The sequence below is a fragment of the Panthera tigris genome, chromosome B3 (assembly GCF_018350195.1).
Source record: "Panthera tigris isolate Pti1 chromosome B3, P.tigris_Pti1_mat1.1, whole genome shotgun sequence".
Taxonomy (NCBI): domain Eukaryota; kingdom Metazoa; phylum Chordata; class Mammalia; order Carnivora; family Felidae; genus Panthera; species Panthera tigris.
This window is the reverse complement of record NC_056665.1, coordinates 60,723,052-60,741,335: the sequence shown is the minus strand read 5'-3', so window position 1 is coordinate 60,741,335 and position 18,284 is coordinate 60,723,052. Positions and strand designations below refer to the sequence as shown.

The window sequence follows — 18,284 nt, the reverse complement described above, 5'->3', positions numbered from 1 at the left end:
GCTGATCTGATTTAGATACAATAAATTCTGCAAGAGTGACCCAAAATCTGCATTTTTGAATTCAATTTTTTAATTATACGACACATTTATGTAGTTTCAATGCTAAAACTGTGGGAAGTCTAGCTTCCATTCTTGTCCACTCTCTCCTGTCTGCTACAGGCAACCATTTTAGTCCTTTTTATCTTTCTATTGTTTCTTTGGAAAATATAAGAATGACTGCATATACACACATACACACACACACACACACACACACACACACATTTGCATTTTTCTTTACAGGTTCTGAATATATATTAAAGTTTGGGTACCAGTGTCTAGAATAAGACATGATTTACTGGATATAGGACCTTGGAAAAATTACTTAAATTCTCAGGTTATTCCTCTGCAAAATGCAGTTATTGTTTCATAAAAGCTTAATACAGACTAGTACTCAATAAACGGAAGCTATTACTATTAATATCATCATTCATTCATCAAACATAGGTTTAATGAACACCTATTATGAAGAGCTATTCTAGGAACTATAAAGCAATATACAAAACAGAGTTCCTGCTCTGAAGGAACTTCTATTCTAATATGGAGTGAAAGAGACAATAGTATAATATAAAACAGCACTAAGTAGCAATCCATAATAAGAAGAAGGATAAGCCTGAGTAAGAGAATAGCACATTGTCTTTTATATAGCATAGTTGGGGAAAGAAAGTCTTGCTGATTTATGTGGCATTTCAGCAGAGACCTGAAGGAAAGGAGGAAGGAGGAAGGAGGAAGGAGCAATGTAATATTTAGAGCAAGAGAGTTCCAGACAGAGGAAAGAGCAAGTGCAAAAGCCCTGAGGTAGGTACATGCTTTGGGTATTATGGAATAAAGAAGACTGTGTGACTAATAGGACAAAGGAGACGGGGTAAGAGCACAGGAGATGGGGTGGATGAGGGGAAGTAACCAGAGGTCTGATGATGTCAGATGTATGAAGCACAGAAAGGGCTTTGGAACTTATTCTAGTTGTGATAGGAAGCTACTGAAGGGTTCTGAGCACTGGAGAGATGTGATCAGATTAAATTTTCAAGGGATCACTCTACCTCCGTGTGGATAAAAGACTGAGAGCAGCACAATAACAAACCTGGTGATCAGTCAGACAACTACTGCAGTAATCCAAATGAGAGAGGTGGTGCTCTCATCAAAGTAGAAACAGTACAGATGGAGAGAAGTGACTGGACTCTAGACTTATTCTGAAAGTAGGGCACACAAGATTTGCAGATGGACTGGATGCAGCATGTAAGAGAAGTGAAGAATGATTCCAAGGCTTTTGGCCTTAGTAAAATAGGTACATAGAAATGTCATTTGCTGAGATGTGGGATGCAGGGGGACAAAGCATGTTTTGGGAGAGTGGAATCAAGAACCGTTGTGGCCATGCTACTAGACGTCCAAATGAAGGTATTTAAAAATCAGACGGATTCTACAACTCTGGAGTTTAGGGAGAAGTCATCATCATCAGCATCCTCATTTCCATTTCCCTCATTTCCATTTCCCAAGAGATGGACTATGGTGTCTCTAAGACATCTTCCAGCTCGAATACTGTCTGGCCCTGCATGATCTGGTTTCTCGAGGTCCTGGATGAATTTTAGGTAAAAAGGGTAACGACTAGAAATAGTAGTATTTACTGCTGCTCAGGTCGGAAAATAGTTTTGAGTCAAGAGTTGGTAAATAGCCTCTTGTAGCCTAATATCTACTGCAGTGTCCTAGGAGGTAACGAGCCCGTCCCCTGCTGGGATCAAGGCAAAGAGCTACCTACCATTTCAAGTTTTAATTTATTTACTCATTTTAAGTAATCTCTGCACCCAATGTAGGGCTTGAACTCACGACCCTGAGATCAAGAGTTGCACGCTCTTCTGAGCCACACAGGTGCCCCAGCCCTACCATTTCAAAACTATCTTTCTGGAAAGCTCAAGTACAGAGAACCTTTACGGTGACAAAGTGGAGTTGGTGAGAGGCTGAGATACATGTACTACTAGTTCCAGAGAGTATCAGTCAAGGATTCTGACAAGTATGGTAAGCAGCTGCATTCATCCTTTTTAGAAGCATATGTCCTAGGCTGAGCTGGGTTCCTCTCTCCCATGTTTCTATATTAAGCAGCATATGCCTCCAGTATCATTTATCTTACATCATAATCCGTTCATATGTCTTTGTTTCTCACTCTGTGTCCTAGGAACACAGGCACTGTTTCCTAATCATCCTTTAAGCCCTGTCTTTAGCAGAGAAACTGGTCCATATACATACATCTAATACATATTTGATGAAAAATTAGGGGAATGTGTCCCTTTGTACAGTGTCAAGTCTTTCATTTTTTACATTTCTTTTCTCCTCTATTTATTTATTTATTTTTAGTGTTTATTTATTTTGAGAGAGAGAGCATGTGTGCACACATGTGTGCAAGATAGGGAGGGGCAGAGAGAGAGAGAGAGAGAGAGAGAGAGAGAGAAAGAGAGAGAGAGAATCCCAAGCAGGCTCCGCACTATCAGACCCTATGCGGGGCTCAGTCCTATAAACTGCCAGATCATGACCTGAGACAAAATCAAGAGTCCAATGCTTAACCAACTGAGCCACCCAAGCGCCCCTCCTCTGCTTATTTTTAATTTTTACTGAGCATTTAATCACAGAAAATGGAGGGTTTCTTGAGATATCCAGAGGAAGCAAGAGTCTCTCCTTAACCCAAGGGACTAAGACAGCTGTGAAGGTGTGATTTTAAAGCCCAAGGCTGCTAAAGGCAAGACAGTGCAAATTAACATGAAGACCTGTAGTGAAAGCACCTTACTGAAGAGGCTGTAAGGAACACTGCAAGACTGACTGGGTGGTACTGTCTGTAAATGATCCAGAAGACACCAGCCACCACCAAGATTCCACCAGGCCCATCTTAGGCACCTAGCCCAGTATAAGATCTGATTAAGACTTCTGGGCCACTTTTTTATGGCCTTTGATTTTTAGCACTTGGACATTAACAAGAAAGACTTAAATTACTTGTTTGGTCTTCGGTGACTGTTATCAGACACAAGCACTCAAAGATAAGAGCATAACGTTCATAACTGAGAGTCAAGGTTTAGACTCCTGAAATCATTTTCATTCTAGAGCATACAGGAGATGCCAGACCCTGTTTTCTGTAATGACCAATCCCAAGAGGATTACACAACTTTTTAATGGGTTAGATTCCATGACAGCCTGGAATGATGCTCTTCTACCCACAGTTAGGTAACTTGGGACATTTTGAATACAAGGCAATCAACCACTTGGCTAAACTGAGTTTAGAACAACAACGTGAGCTACCTAGAAAACTGACAAGTGAACGATGAGTGATTACTAAGAAAAAAGGCATACGGTATTAATGTATTTAATGCCCCCCCAAAATAGTGTTGTCTTTCACCTAGAAAACAACAATCATCTGGACAAGTTCAAGCCCCCGGTAGGTTGAAAACTCCCCAGTGCTTGCTTGCCCCTCCAAACTGAAGACTTCTTGGGAATCGAAATGACCCAAAGCTGAGCACAGTTAATAAGAAAAGTTCAACCTTCAACTCTGTACCGAAAGCAAGGATAAACGTACCTAAAGTCTGGGTCCCTGAGGACTTGACAAACAGTCCCATTTGACCTCGCTGTCTACAATACTATGCCCTCCCTCATCCCATGCCTCTCGGACAGCGTCCGATCGGAGTCCATACAGCCAGACTCCTGTCCACATCCCCAGCCTTGTGAAAGGCAGGAACCGCTTCTGCGCTAAACCCGCCTCGGGCCCTCGGCTCACCCCAGGCAGCCAGACAGTCGATCTGCAGAGGCAGCTTTTCCAGGATCGGCACTGGCTCGAAGGCGTCATGCATGGCGGCGAGAAGAGTCGCCGCAGCAGTCTCACCCGAAGTGTGCGGGGACGGGCCAGGTTTGGGCCTGGGCCGGGAACCAGCCCAAAGGAAGGGCCAAGCGGGACGCTGACCGAGACCCCAGCTACAGGCCGTTTGGCAACACAGCCAACACCGGACTTCCTGCCGGGCTAAGCCCGCCCCTTCCGCAGCAGAAGCCCACCCCTTCCGCGCAAACTCCTAACGCTCTTTCGAGGAACGCGCCGGCGCTAGGCTTCCCACCTTCACCCTAGACCCAGAACTTGTGTGTCATGGAGCCTGATTAGCGACGGGGCTTACCTAAAAGGCGGGGAGGGGCGGGGAAGGGCAGGGAGGGGCAGGGAGGGGCAGGGAGGGGCATCTTGGAACGGTCTCAGACAGTGTAGCACGGTGGTGAGTTCGGGCTTTGGCGTCACTTAGTCGGGATGGAGACCATTTAGGAAATTAGCCTTTGTTTCTTTATCTGCTAAAGGATGGTAGTGTTCCACACTAACTTGGTGTTGTGGACATTAGCAACTCCTGACACACTCTAAACACCCAATAAATGGTGGTTTTTGCATTACCATTATAATCCCAACTTCAACTATTTTACCCTTTTTTTTAAAGGTTGTTCTAGGCCAGTGGTTCTCAAAATGTGATCCCTAGACTAGTAGTATCAACATCACCTGGAAACTTAGTGGAAATGCAGCCTAAGGCCTCATTCCTGCCCTACTGGATCAGAAAATCTGGATGGGGAGGGGGGTGTTCAGGGGGTCCAGCAGTCTGTGCTTTAGTAAGTCCCCAGAGTGAGTCCATGGACTTTAATGTTTGAAAACTACTGCAAGAATGAGGTGTATCTGGCAACCCCCCCTCCCCCCCCCACACAAAGAATATAGCAGGTAGGTCATTAAAGCATTTGAGTTTAAAACAGAAGTCTACGATAAGTAAAAAAAAAAAACTGGCCTTGGTCACTTTATTTTTATACAATGTCAGTTTCTTCACTTGTAAATTAGGATTACTGTCCCATCTTTACCAAATGCTGTTTCTGATAATCCAGTGAAATACTTTCAAAGTGTCAGTATTAACACAAAAACTGCTAAATGAATCGAGCATTATGGGTGATTTTCACCATAGAAAATGAACACCTTGAAAATATAGAACTGCCAGCTGCTGTCCTCAAAGAAGGCCTGATACCTAGCAGTTTCAGGCCCAAGGACTAAGACCGATATAAACTCTCAGGTAATATGTCAATGTAACAACTATAAATTACTTCTGAACCAGTTCTAAGAAATGATACGCTGTATGTAATCACAGTGCCATAACCCATAAGAGAATGCAGAAAGAATTATCAGGTACAGTCTACAAAATTTGTTACTTTACACTACTGCTTAACACCTTAAGATTTTTTCCCTAGTCTTAAGTCAACATCTAACCACCCTCAAAAAATATTTGACCAACTATCTTGGTGCATTATAACTATTATTCACTTGTTAAGTGTCTCTATGGAAGAACAGCACACAACAGTACCACTAGCCCTTTGCTAATGGATTAACCTGAGAATATAGTCAGTTCTTCATATGTTCCTTAGAGATACCGCCTAGGTGACTTTTTTTTTTTTTAAATCACCACAGCAAAGAGCTATACAGAGATGTCAAATAAATGTAAACACTTCCACTATAGTATGAGTTAGTAAGATTGTGGTCATGTGGTCAATGGTTTCAACAGATAATAAGACAATGTAGAGTAAAAACCATGGAAGGAAAATTCCCACAAGAAATTGGGAGAAAGGATGGTCTTTAGAGAAAGTCTGAAAAAAATGAGGAAAATATATTAATTTTGTTAAAATTTTTTATATTAAAAAGTGGCATGAACTTTCTACGTAAAACAAAAATCTTGGGAAGGCAAAATTGGACAAAACCATTAAAACAAATATAGTGCTTCAAATGAATCCCATCACCTTGTGATGTCTCTCATAAACAGTCTCTAAACCAACACCAGGTATAAGAACAGTCGATCCTAAAGAATGAGCAGCAGTCCAGGGCCTCCACGCTACTTCATGCAGGAAAAACTGTTTCAATTAAGCCAGAAGGACCTGTTTCCTTTGTATTAGCTCCTGCTTCCTAAGCATTACAGTTCCTTTAGCAGGGCACTCATTCACAAGCACTTAGACGGAGTGCCTCTCTGCATCTAGTGCAACACCCAGTGAATGGCACGAAGGCAAACAAAGCACTGCCTAGGACTCCGCAATGCCACCGCCCTTGGAGGCTTACAAAACAGTAGTTAAAAGTTCTGGAGTGTGCACCACATTGCCAGCAATGGGATGTGTCACAATAGCAGATGTCAAGAGTTAAGCTAATATTTCTCTCTAAAGTACATCTGAGATAGAAAAATCTTTAATATACACCATTTGTAAACAAAATTGCACTTGATTTTTTTTTAAATGATCTGAATCATACTGTAACAGTTTGCTTCTCTCTTACATACTCTTTTGTTTTTGTTTTAAATCATCCATAGAACCATGGCTCCTTAGCTCGGGACTCTTTTTTTCTCCAAATTACCTCTGTAAGATGTAACCTTGGCTTCTCAGGAAATGGAAAGGTAATTGATAATTTCCCCCATCACCTATGTAACTCTCTAAATAAATAAAAATTATAGGCAGTTGCTCCTGGAGATTACATATTATGGCGTTGATGTCATAGTTCTTTAGAAGATGTTAAACTTTTTAGTTTGACAGATTAAACAATTTAAACGTTATAGAAGGTTCAGGAACAACACACATAAGTTGCATAAACATCCATGTCAGGGTGTGGGAGGGAAAGGGGCATCAATGTTGTAAATAAAAACTTGTAGATTTTTCTTGTCCTATGAACTTGTTTTCAGTAAGATGTTCTCCTTGTTCTGACACCTCTCACCAGCTCCAATGCACAAAGGTCAAGGAATAGATCAGGTTTCACTGCCTCCTTTAATTCCATGGAGGAGTGTAGAAGATTGACACAGAAGCTGATCTCTTCCGAGTTACTACCCATCTTCAACTGCACATCTTCCCATTCTTTACTCCATTTTGGACCTTTCAAAGTGTGTGATCATTCGTTCCTAGGGGGAAAAAACGTCTTTTCTAAGCATATTAATTTTAAATGGTCTACATTCCAAGTATCCTCTATAAAGAGGATGCACACACACATTTCCCACAAGTACTTTTGCTTATGTCCACTAAATATTTAGAAATGGTTCCTATCTATGAAGATTTTGAAACACACAGATGCCTAGGCCCCACTGGAAATCAACTGAATCAAAATTTCTAGGTTTCTGGACACCAAACCACAGATCAAAAGGAACTGTATCTTTCTGAGTCAAATAAGATGATTAAACAAATATTTACTTAAGATTAAGCTTAAATGGGGGCACTTGGGTGGCTCAGTTGGTTGAGCGTCCAGCCCTTGATTTCAGCTCAGGTCATGATCTCATGGTTCTTGAGTTTGAGCCCCGCATTGAGCTCTGTGCTGGCAGTGCAGAGCCTGCTTGAGGTTCTCTCTCTCCCTCCCTCTCTCTGCCCCTCCTCCACTTGCTCTCTCTTTCTCTCTCTCAAAATAAATAAATAAACTTTAAATAACTCAAAAAAAAAAAAAGATTAAGTTTTAATGAAAATGTGGACCTCCTCTGATTCAAGAATTTAACTTGAAGAAAATGTCAAGGATGTGGGCAAAGATTTAGCCAGAAACATTTCTACTGCAAAACTCAAAATTATAACAAAACAGAATTAAATGTTCAAAAACACAGGACTGTTTAAACAAAATATGGTATATCCTTAAAATGAAAGATTACACATTCATTAAAATTACACTTGACGAAAAAGTTCTAGAGATGTGTTGTACAACAATGTGCATATAGTTAACACTATGCACCTGACAATAATTAGGATGGCAGATTTTATATATTTTCATAATTTTTCTAAAAATCATGTTAAAAATTAGGTCTGATTAGAAAACAGTATTTATATATGCCATTTCAATGAAGAAAATTAACATGTTACCATTAAATTTCCTCTTATGTAATTTTTCACCTTAGAGTTAACATTTTTCATTTTGTGTTGTTTCACTTGCTAAAAGCACCTATCACCAATTTATCCTGAACTGTAACAGAAGTGTAAATACTTTTTCAATATGATCAATTACATCAGCCAATCTATCCTTTTTATTTTATTCTTAGAACTACTCCTCCTGAAGCTCTCTGGTCTGCTCCATTCTGGACTGGATGCCCTCTAAGACTGTCACCCAGCTATTGCTCTTGGAGTTTCTTACATCATCATCCTGGGAGTTTATCCTTGCCCCTCTGTTGGACCCTTTATTTCCTGAATCCAAAGTCTTTCTCTTTTTAGTTCTCTCAATTTATAAAGAACATTTTCTATTACTTTCCTGAGAAAGCACATATAGAATGTTAATTATTTTATTTTTTGCATGACTGAAAACATCTTTATTTTACCCTCATACTGACAGTTTAGTTGAAAATACAATTCTAGGTTGAAAATGATTTTCCTCAGGGGCCTAGGTGGCTCAGTTGGTTGAGCGTTCCATTTTGGCTCAGGTCATGATCTCGTGGTTTGTGGGATCAAGCCCCACGTGCTGGCAGCTCAGAGCCTGGAACCTGCTTCAGATTCCGTGTCTCCCCCTCTCTCTGCCCCTCCCCTCCTCGTGCTCTCTGTCTCTCTCAAAAATAAATAAACGTTAAAAAAAAGAAAATAATTTTCCTCAGAATTCAAAGACATTGTTCTATTAACTTCTAGCTTCCAAAACTGAGGCCACAAAGTCTGATGCTGTTTTGATTCCTGGTCCTTTAAAACTTGTTTCTCTTGTAATTCATTTAAGTTCTTAGTTCTTGAATAGGTTTTTCACACAGGGAAATATGAACAGATAGGTGAAGTCGATATAACCAAAAGTACTGTAATAAACCTGTAGTGAACTGCCCAACTGGGTTTCACATACTCAGCCTTCTTTGATTGAAACAGAGCGATGGCTAGAGAGCTAAAGTCAAAAGGAAGCCCTGAGGGCAAACTATTAGCAGAAGCCCACAACAGGGAGATCTAGGAACTGCAGAATATACCACAGAAAGCAAAGTGTTACAAAGATAGGTTTAATTCTAAATGGTAGAGTTCTCAATTATTTCAATGCATAGAACTGCTAAGGAATTTGACATTGTATGCCGCATCACACAGCAAGTCAGTGGGAAATGAACAATTTTTCTTAGCAGCCAATCCAACAAAGTAAGTTGGATTCAGGCAGATGCTTTCAAAGGACATTCAAAAATCAAGGGATACTAGAATAATCTAATATTCAGAACAAAAGACCTGTCCTCAAATCTGATCATAAAACTTTGGAAAAGAAATAGGGGACAGGTACAGAAAGGAAACCTTCTTGAATAATATCTGGGTTCTAATATTGGTATTTCTATTCTCATCCTTTTTCCACTATACCAACTACAGCCCTTCAGGCCGTTACCGAGTCAAATAAATAAAATTCCCCTGAACAAAGGACCTATGATTCCCTATTAAATCATGAGACCCACAGTTTATGCACATGATTTGATTACTAACCTCATCTGAATCCAGAAGGGCTGGAAGTGCTCTGCAGAGAGGAAAACACCAAAATGAACAACGTAAAGTCATAAATGGTTCATAAAGGAAATTATGAATACAATTTAAAGCCCTTTCAATAATTAAGATCTGCATCTTATTAATGGGCACTTCAGGGGGAAAAAAGCAAATATGAAACAGAAGAGTTACTGGAATTGTACAGAGAAAAACCATGTCATGCACTGTAACAGGGCCAATATTTAATTAAAAATATAGTCATGGAACTAAAAAATCTCAAAAGGATTATCCCAATGATTTTGGGAAGGTGTACAGCTAAATCTTTCTAAGCAGAAATGTCATCTGAACATATAATCCTGATTGTTTGTATATCATTCCTTATTTTTAACATCTTTTTAACATTTTTAATATTCTTTAATTTTCTATTAGCATTCGCATTAGCATGTTCTTCAGCTCATTTACTTAAAATAATAAAAGTTATACTAACTGAAATAGGATTCTTATGATAACAATTCAAAAACTTACACATCTGTCACAGAAGAAGGAACATTCTCTTCTACCCATTTCAAATCATCTTCCTGCTGGAAACATACAAATACCAGTGGTTACTAAAACGCACCAGATAATACATGTCAAGTAAGGATCTAAAGAGGTCTCAACATTTTTAAACTTAGTCTTTTGAGAATTCTGAAGTAGTATATTCACATTAACAACTGGGACTGCTAATAATTTAAAAAATTATATAGTCAATACTTTAAAAAAATCCATGTAAGTGTAATATAAGTATGTAAGTGAAATATAAAATTGTCTTTAAATGCTTTCTTCTCAATGTTCTAATACCTAAGAGTTTGCTTCCTGTAAGTTTTGCTCCTTAAAAGTGAGATAAATTCTAAAGCCCTTAATGTAGACTGCATGCATAGTTCTAAAAAACAAACAAGAAACTGCTGAATGAAAAAAAATCTTGATCTTTACTACAAATAGCATCTTAGGTTAACAGGGCTATAACTTCCATTGATGAAAACAATTAAACAGAACCATCAGACTAGTCTGAGGTGCCTTTTCAGGACACGGTAACAAACCAACTAGGTTAAAGATAACTTGATCTTAGAATGAGAATCACTTACTGTTTCTGTTTTTAAAAATGTAAATGTAATATATATTAAAAGATGTATAAAGCAAGCTTAATTACCGCATAGATCTAAAAAATCATTAAGGCCTGTATACAATTACTTACTGCTTTGTTTACTTTACTATTTCCATTTGGTTCTTGTTTAGTACTTCTCATTTTCATTCCTTCTGCAGAGGGAAAACGAAGTAGATGGGTTAAGTGTATCAGAGACCAGCAATAATTTCAAACATGGATTCAGAACTTTAGGTTTATGGACCCTGATTTATACAACAGCTTTTTCTCTACTTTTATGCTAGAAGTTCAAAGCCAAATTTCCAGCTCATCCAGTAAGCAAAGTGTACATTTACTGTGCAATTATTCACTGAATTTACCATGGCTTCACCTTAATATTTATACCCTTACTTTTGATTCCCCCTAACTTCACCACATACCAAATTGAGAAACAATTGTACAACAGTTGTAAAATAATAAACTGTATCAAAGTATCTTGATTTTGATACTCACAAACTGTTATATTTGCTTTACTCTATTTCTAAAAACCAGAAAATAATATTTAAAGCGCAAATCAATTTTATCACTACCAAAGCTTTCTTTTAGCATAGGTTCTTTTTGTTCATCTTCTTCCTCTTCCTCAGACAATGGTGAAAAGGCAAACCTGACAACGGAAAGAAACAAATTAGAAAACTACAAGAAATGCTACACTCTCTAGATTTTACAGACCTTATTACTGAAGCTGCAATCAGTCATTCATAAAATTATTTTAGTGAAACAAAATAATTCTTCCCCTTCAGAAAGCTCTTATTTGCCTTTATTAGCAAGAGAAGCAGGACAGTATCACATTTACAAGTGCAGGCTCAGCCACATACTACCTGGGACTTGAGACAAGTTACTTATTCTCTGTGCCTCAGTTTTCTCATCTGAAATTGGGGATAAGACATTACTCATAGAGGTGTTTTATAAAAAGTAAACAAGTCATTTCAAAAAGTGCTTAGAACAATACCTCACATGGTAAAGCATTTACAAGCATATATTACCAAGAAGAGGAAAGTAAATTCTCATGTAATTTAAAATCTCAGCCTTTCAATTTGTAGTTAAGAGACAAAGTCCTGACCTTGTATGTACCAGGTAATTTAAAATCTCAGGTTCCAAGTGGGGAGTTGAGAAGATGAAGGCTTCATCTGGTACATCTAAGATATCTTTCCTTTACAACTTCCAAGAGATTCAGCAAAGCAGCTGCCAGACAGATATCTCCTAGAAAGCTTCCACTTTGAACTCACTCTGTACTTACTGTTGTCTCTTATTTTAATTCTACTTTGTTTTTAAATCACCCTTTCATGAATTAAAAAACAAAAACTCCACAGAACTCTTTAAAAGCTAGGAGTAACAGGGAACACCCATAACCTATTAAAGGATAATTAGCAAAAATTAACACTAGATATCAAAGTTAATAATACTTGAAAAGCACTTTTTAAAATTCAGAATAAAATGAGGAGGCCCACTCTCAATGCCTCAGTTCAATATTATACAGGAGAGCCTAACCAACAAAGGAAACAGTAATGAGGCAGCAGTGTTAGTTGGAAAAGAAAGAGTAACATTGTCATTACTTTCAATAACAATCAATCTAATGGGGAAATCTAGAAATTATCAGAACTAACAAGACAACATATGAAGGTTGATGGATATGATATATAAAAATCAATAGCATTACAAGGCTCTTGGCTGGCCCAGTCCATAGATGATGCAACTCTTGATCTCAGGGTTGTGAGTTCAAGCCATGTTAGGCACGGAGCCTACTTAAAATTTGTTTCAGGTCATGATTTCACGGTTCTTAGGATTGAACCCCACATAGGGTTCTGCGCTGACAGCATGGAGCCTGCTTGGGATTCTTCCATCCACCCCTCCTTCCTTCCCTCTTTCCTTTTCCTTCCTTTCCTTCCTTCCTCTCTTCCCTTTCTTTCTGTCCTTTCTCTCTCTCTCTCTCTCAAAATAAACGTTTCACTCATATATGGAATTTGAGAAACTCAACAGATGAACATAGGGGAAGGGAAGGAAAAATAACATAAAACAAAGAGGAAGGCAAACCATAAGAGACTCTTAAATACAGAGAACAAACTGAGGGTTGCTGGAGGGGGGTGGGTTAAATGGGTGACAGGCATTAAGGAAGGCACTTTGCCGGATGAGCACTGGGTGTCAATATGTAAGAGACGAATGAATCACTGGGTTCTACTCCTGAAGCCAAGACTACACTGTATGTTAACTAACTTGAACGAACGAATGAATATATAAATAAATATTAAAAAATTTAAAACAATCAATAGCATTCCTACATTTTTGCCAAAGCCACATGTATTATTTTAAAAGGGTGCATCCATAAGAGCCATAAAAATTTTTAAATATTTTAACAAAAGTTATAAAACAGGGGGGCCTAGGTGGCTTAGTCAGTTGAGCATCCAAGTCTTGATTTTGGATCTCATCATGATCCTAGAATTGTAAGACTGAGCTCTATACTAGGCTCCACGCTGAGGGTGAGGCTCTCGGGGCGCCTGGGTGACTCAGTCAGTTAAGCATCTGACTCTTGATTTCATCTCATGTCATGATCTCATGGTTCCTGGGATACAGTCCCACATCACAATCACCGCAGAGCCTGCTTGGGATTCTCTCTCTCCCCCTTCTCTCTACCCTTCCCTTCCCGCCCCCCCTTCAAAATCAATAAACTTAAAAAAAAAAGTCTCCTCTCTCCTTCTGCCCCCTTCCCTGCTCATGCTCTCTTAAAAAAAAAAAAAAAAAAAAGTTATAAAACATAAAGCACTGAAAAGATTAAAAACAATAGGACATACCATATGCAAGGATGGAAAAAATATATGTAACTTCCCGAATTAACCTATCAATTCAATTAAATTCTAATCAAAATCCGATAAAGGTTTTCCTACAATTAAATAAACTAGTTAAATATTTTATTAAAGAGAAAAGACCCAATAGCAATGGATATTTTCTAAAAAAGAAGATTAAGGGGGAAGACACATATGAAGACTTATCAGTAAACTAAGATAATTTGAGAAAGTGTACTACTGATGTAGGATCAGAGAGAGAGAAAAAAGCAGAATAGAGAACTCACAATTAAACAATTCTTGATGAATAAAAGCACAACTGTGAAATTTTGAAAAAATCATAGAATAACTATAGACTTCACCTTAAGCCAGGAAAAAATTTCTTAGACAAGACACAAAAAAATGGGGCACCTGGGTGGTCCAGTCAGTTGAGCATCCGACTCGGCTCAGGTCATGATCTCTACAGTTCATGAATTTGAGCCCCACACTGGGCTCGCTGCTGTCAGCAGAGAGCCAGCTTCAGATCCTCTGTCGCCCTCTCTCTGCCCCTCCCCCGTCTGCACACTCTCTCAAAAATAAACATTAAGAGGCGCCTGGGTGGCTCAGTCGGTTGGGCGTCCGACTTCGGCTCAGGTCACGATCTCACGGTTCGTGAGTTCGAGCCCCGTGTCAGGCTCTGTGCTGACAGCTCAGAGCCTGGAGCCTGTTTCAGATTCTGTGTCTCCCTCTCTCTCTGACCCTCCCCCGTTCATGCTCTGTCTCTCTCTGTCTCAAAAATAAATAAACGTTAAAAATAAATAAATAAACATTAAAAAGAAAAAAACAATGGGAATGCAAGCTGGTGCAGCCACTCTGCAAAACAGTATGGAGGTTCCTCAAAAAACTAAAAATAGAACTACCCTACGACCCAGCAATTGCACTACTAGGCATTTATCCAAGGGATACACGTGCTCTGTTTCAAAGGGACACATGCAGCCCCACATTTATAGCAGCACTATCAACAATAGCTAAAGTATAGAAAGAGCCCAAATGTCCATCGATGGATGAATGGATAAAGAAGATGTGGTATATATATACAATGGAGTATTACTCGGCAATCAAAAAGAATGAAATCTTGCCATTTGCAACTACGTGGATGGAACTGGAGGGTATTATGCTAAGTGAAATCAGTCAGAGAAAGACAAAAATCATATGACTTCACTCATATGAGGACTTTAAGAGACAAAACAGATGAACATAAGGGAAGGGAAACAAAAATAATATAAAAACAGGGAGGGGGACAAAACAGAGGAGACTCATAAATATGGAGAACAAACTGAGGGTTACGGGAGGGGTTGTGGGAGGGGGGTTGGGCTAAATGGGTAAGGGGCACTAAGGAATCTACTCCTGAAATCATGGTTGCACTATATGCTAACTAATTTGGATGCAAATTTTAAAAAATAAAAAATAAAACAAGTTAAAAAAAAGACAAAATATACAATACATAAAGGAAAAAAATAACAAATTTGACTCCATACTTCCAACTTTTTCTATGGCCAAAACACCATTCAATTGTTCAAAGATAAACTAGAAGAAAATATCTGGAATGCTTGGAACAAAATATTGGAATCTAAAATATATAAGGAATCCCTACAAATCAATATAAAAATGATCAATAAGCTGATAAGGAAAAAAAGTCAAAGATATAAAAAGCTGACTGGCAGAAGAATAATATGACCAGTAAATACATAAAGACAAAAATTTAGTCTTAAATGCAACAAAAAATACAGTGAATATTCTCATTTACCAGATCTGCAAAAATTAAATAATAGGGAAATAGGAAGGTAGAGGAGAGAGCTCCTCTCACACAATTGTTGGTAGATACATAATTTGTTTCAGATTTTTTTGAATGCAATCTGATTTTAATACGTGAAAAATTATAATATGCATATCCTTTATCCCAACAATCTCAAGTCTTCTCTATTTTTCTCAATTTTCTTAACTTTTTTTCAAAGAATACAAACATTAAATGCATAATACGAAAAGACAGGCTATTTTCATGGGATAAAAAGATGTCATTTATCTCACACACACAAAAAAAATGTCACTTATTTTCTTTCTAACTCTTTTATTGATATGTCTGATTATAAAATTATTCGTTTAGTTATACTGCCTCATCCTTTCCTTCTTTGGTGATATGGTTGGGTAATATAAGCTCTTAACCATCTAAACATAAATGGGGGTGGGGGGGTAGCGTACCAAAGATATAGATATTCACCAAATAAAGATAGCCAGTTTCTAAATAACTGAGATTTGCCAACAGCTGAACAAAGCAAATTCACATACAGACTTTTAATTCCCAAGTCTGTCACATAAGTTTTCATTTTACCCTATTGTTACAAAGTAAGCTGGTCTACTGATCATAAAAATTGTTCTTTCTTTCCCAACACTAGACAGATGAGACCCTCATTAAAAGTGTCACAATCTATGTACTTCCCTTCTTTACTCATATACATACATATTACCAGAACATGTCAGAACCGAAAATCACCTTGTATCAATTGATTCAATTCCCTCACATTATATGAAGAGGAAACTAAGGCCCAGAGAAGTGAAGAGAGGCAACATGCCAAAAGTCACAGTGCAAATAGGAGAGTTGGACAGGAACACACTTCTCTGGATTCCAGACCCAGTGAATATCCTTTCCAATATATGACATGGCCTGGACACTGTCACCCACTGAACTACCCCTAACTGATGACATGGCCATTCAATGGTTAGCAATGTAAATAAGAAGTGTCCAAGAACCTCTGGTTGTTTGCAGATGGTCGCCAGAGAACCATGATGACAAATAGGATCATGGAGAACAGCAATCGCCAGATGGCATCATCCACCCACAGCTCCCGCCAATCCTACCAAAAGGGGGAGAAGCACATTTTTATACATAATCTTAACTCAATTCACAAAGTCCTTAGCAGAGAACAAGAATCATTTATTTATTCGTTCAACTTATACAAACTAAGGCCCTGCTATGTGCTAGGCACTGTGCTAAGTACAGGGAATAAAAAATAAATGAACACTGTTTCTTCCCTGGTAGTGTTTATTGCTAAAGAAAAGGCACCATACTTTGGTGCTTACACTATGTTTCCTATAGCTCTGAGAATCTTTAGGGAAGGACTTTTATACAAGGTAAGAGAAAGTAACGTTATGTTGTTATTTTTTATAGTTTTCATTTTATTTATTTTTACCAGCTTAGCTCTGGCTTCCAAAGAAATGTTTTGCCAGTCTCTGTGCTCAAATCTTAAGTACAGGACTTCTAGTGAGTAGTGTTATTCACATGTACTTAATGTTTTGGACTCTGGATTTCTTGTTGAAACTTTTTAGTTAAGGAAAGATTGGGTTATGACAAACTATGACGATCATTTATAACGTTCTCTCTCACTGTTGGGATATATAGTCAGTCCTTTCTCCCAACGTCTGCCCAAAAAACCCATAAAACAAATCTATCATACTAAGCACAGTGTTAATATAGAATACTTAGGAGGAGAGAAGGATTCTAACCCTCAAGAGTGGAAACCTAACCCTAATTTCCTAAAAGGTATGAATCTTACCATTGTCATCAACATCATCATCTGTGTATAGAACAGTACACTATTCACAAATGCATGTGTTTATAACTCACCGACTGACAAGTCACTATCCTGAACTTCATGGTTGTCCAGATGATAAACACAATAGATGCTAACAGGAAATGAAAAACCTGGTCACGGTATGAATATTAGTTTACATCCCTAATTACATTCTCTGAGTCTAGTTAAGTGGAATCCCACACATCCCTAACTCCCAATACATCACAATCATTTTCTCTGTTATTTTAACACATTTATTCAATACAAATTTACTTACAACTGCTGTAAGCAAGGCCCACAATTCATACTCTAGCCAATTCTTTCTGTAAAGAATAGTTTTGTTTACCATTTGGCTACTTTAGTCATCCTCAGAATTGGAAAAGAAGGTATTAGAAACATGGCTTTTTCCAGCATTATCAATAATATGATTTTTTTTCCTTTTCTTTAGCCTTAGTATAATAATGCTAGTTTTTCTTTGGTTGGTCGGATGCAAAAAGAGGTTGATAAAATGACTGCAAGACAAACAGAACTGTTGGTTCCAATTATAGGCCAGACCTCTCTATTCCTGGTACAAAAGCCAAAAGGCCGGCAAATTAGCCTACATGGGCTATAGTCTATGCTAATGGATATGTGTAACGAATATGTTATGCACGTTTAGTGATATATGTAAAGCCAATATAATAGCAATGTACACTAATCTAAAATCTAAATACAATTCTGTATTTATTTTAATAAAACCAAATAAGCAAATATTAACATCTTCTAAAAGAAATCTAAATGCTGTATGGTACTAGTGCTCACTTGCCTCAAAAAAAAAAAAAAAGAGAGAGAGTATCTCAGAAAAACAATGGAGATAGGAGAGAGATATACCAAGAGTTGAAATTATATGTAGTTGATCTTCACTTATTAAAATAAGTGGTTCTAAACTTTTTTTGTACCACAGACCCCTTTGAGAATTTGACAAAAATGAAAGACAACTTCCCCAAGTGAAATGTACAAAACTGTTTATGTAATTTTAGAGAGCCTACCTATGGACTCTCAGGTTAAGAATCTCTGTTCTAAAAGAACTGCATTTAAACAGCAGGGAGCAAGTCTCCAACTTACCTGCCACTGCCAAGATAAGTGTGTTGGTAAAATGTCGGTACAAAGAGAGTTTTACAATGTTCCTCCGAAGTTTTAACAGCTTCATTGTTTGAGTCAGGCTAATAAATATGTGTTTGCAGGTCAAGGAAATCAACATTCAGAAAAAACAATAAGCTAGTAAACTAATCCTTATAT

At 38.0% G+C, this 18,284-nt stretch overlaps 2 protein-coding genes across 6 annotated transcripts in view; both read right to left on the bottom strand.

Moving 5' to 3' along the window:
* Positions 1-4,172, bottom strand: part of VPS39 (VPS39 subunit of HOPS complex) — a 46,553-nt gene extending 42,381 nt beyond the window's left edge. For all 4 annotated transcript variants that reach the window (XM_007081695.2, XM_042989083.1, XM_042989085.1 and 1 more), the window contains exon 1: positions 3,791-4,172. In XM_007081695.2, coding sequence (XP_007081757.1) covers positions 3,791-3,863 — 73 coding nt within the window. In that variant the 5' untranslated portion in view covers positions 3,864-4,172. The remainder of the gene's footprint in view (positions 1-3,790) is intronic.
* A 1,627-nt stretch (positions 4,173-5,799) lies between these two features.
* Positions 5,800-18,284, bottom strand: part of TMEM87A (transmembrane protein 87A) — a 40,051-nt gene continuing 27,566 nt past the window's right edge. For both annotated transcript variants that reach the window (XM_007081701.3, XM_007081702.3), the window contains exons 13-20: positions 18,111-18,219; positions 17,060-17,118; positions 16,186-16,289; positions 11,152-11,225; positions 10,676-10,737; positions 9,967-10,022; positions 9,445-9,475; positions 5,800-6,950 (exon numbers count right to left, since the gene is read on the bottom strand). In XM_007081701.3, coding sequence (XP_007081763.1) covers positions 6,909-6,950; positions 9,445-9,475; positions 9,967-10,022; positions 10,676-10,737; positions 11,152-11,225; positions 16,186-16,289; positions 17,060-17,118; positions 18,111-18,219 — 537 coding nt within the window. In that variant the 3' untranslated portion in view covers positions 5,800-6,908. The remainder of the gene's footprint in view (positions 6,951-9,444; positions 9,476-9,966; positions 10,023-10,675; positions 10,738-11,151; positions 11,226-16,185; positions 16,290-17,059; positions 17,119-18,110; positions 18,220-18,284) is intronic.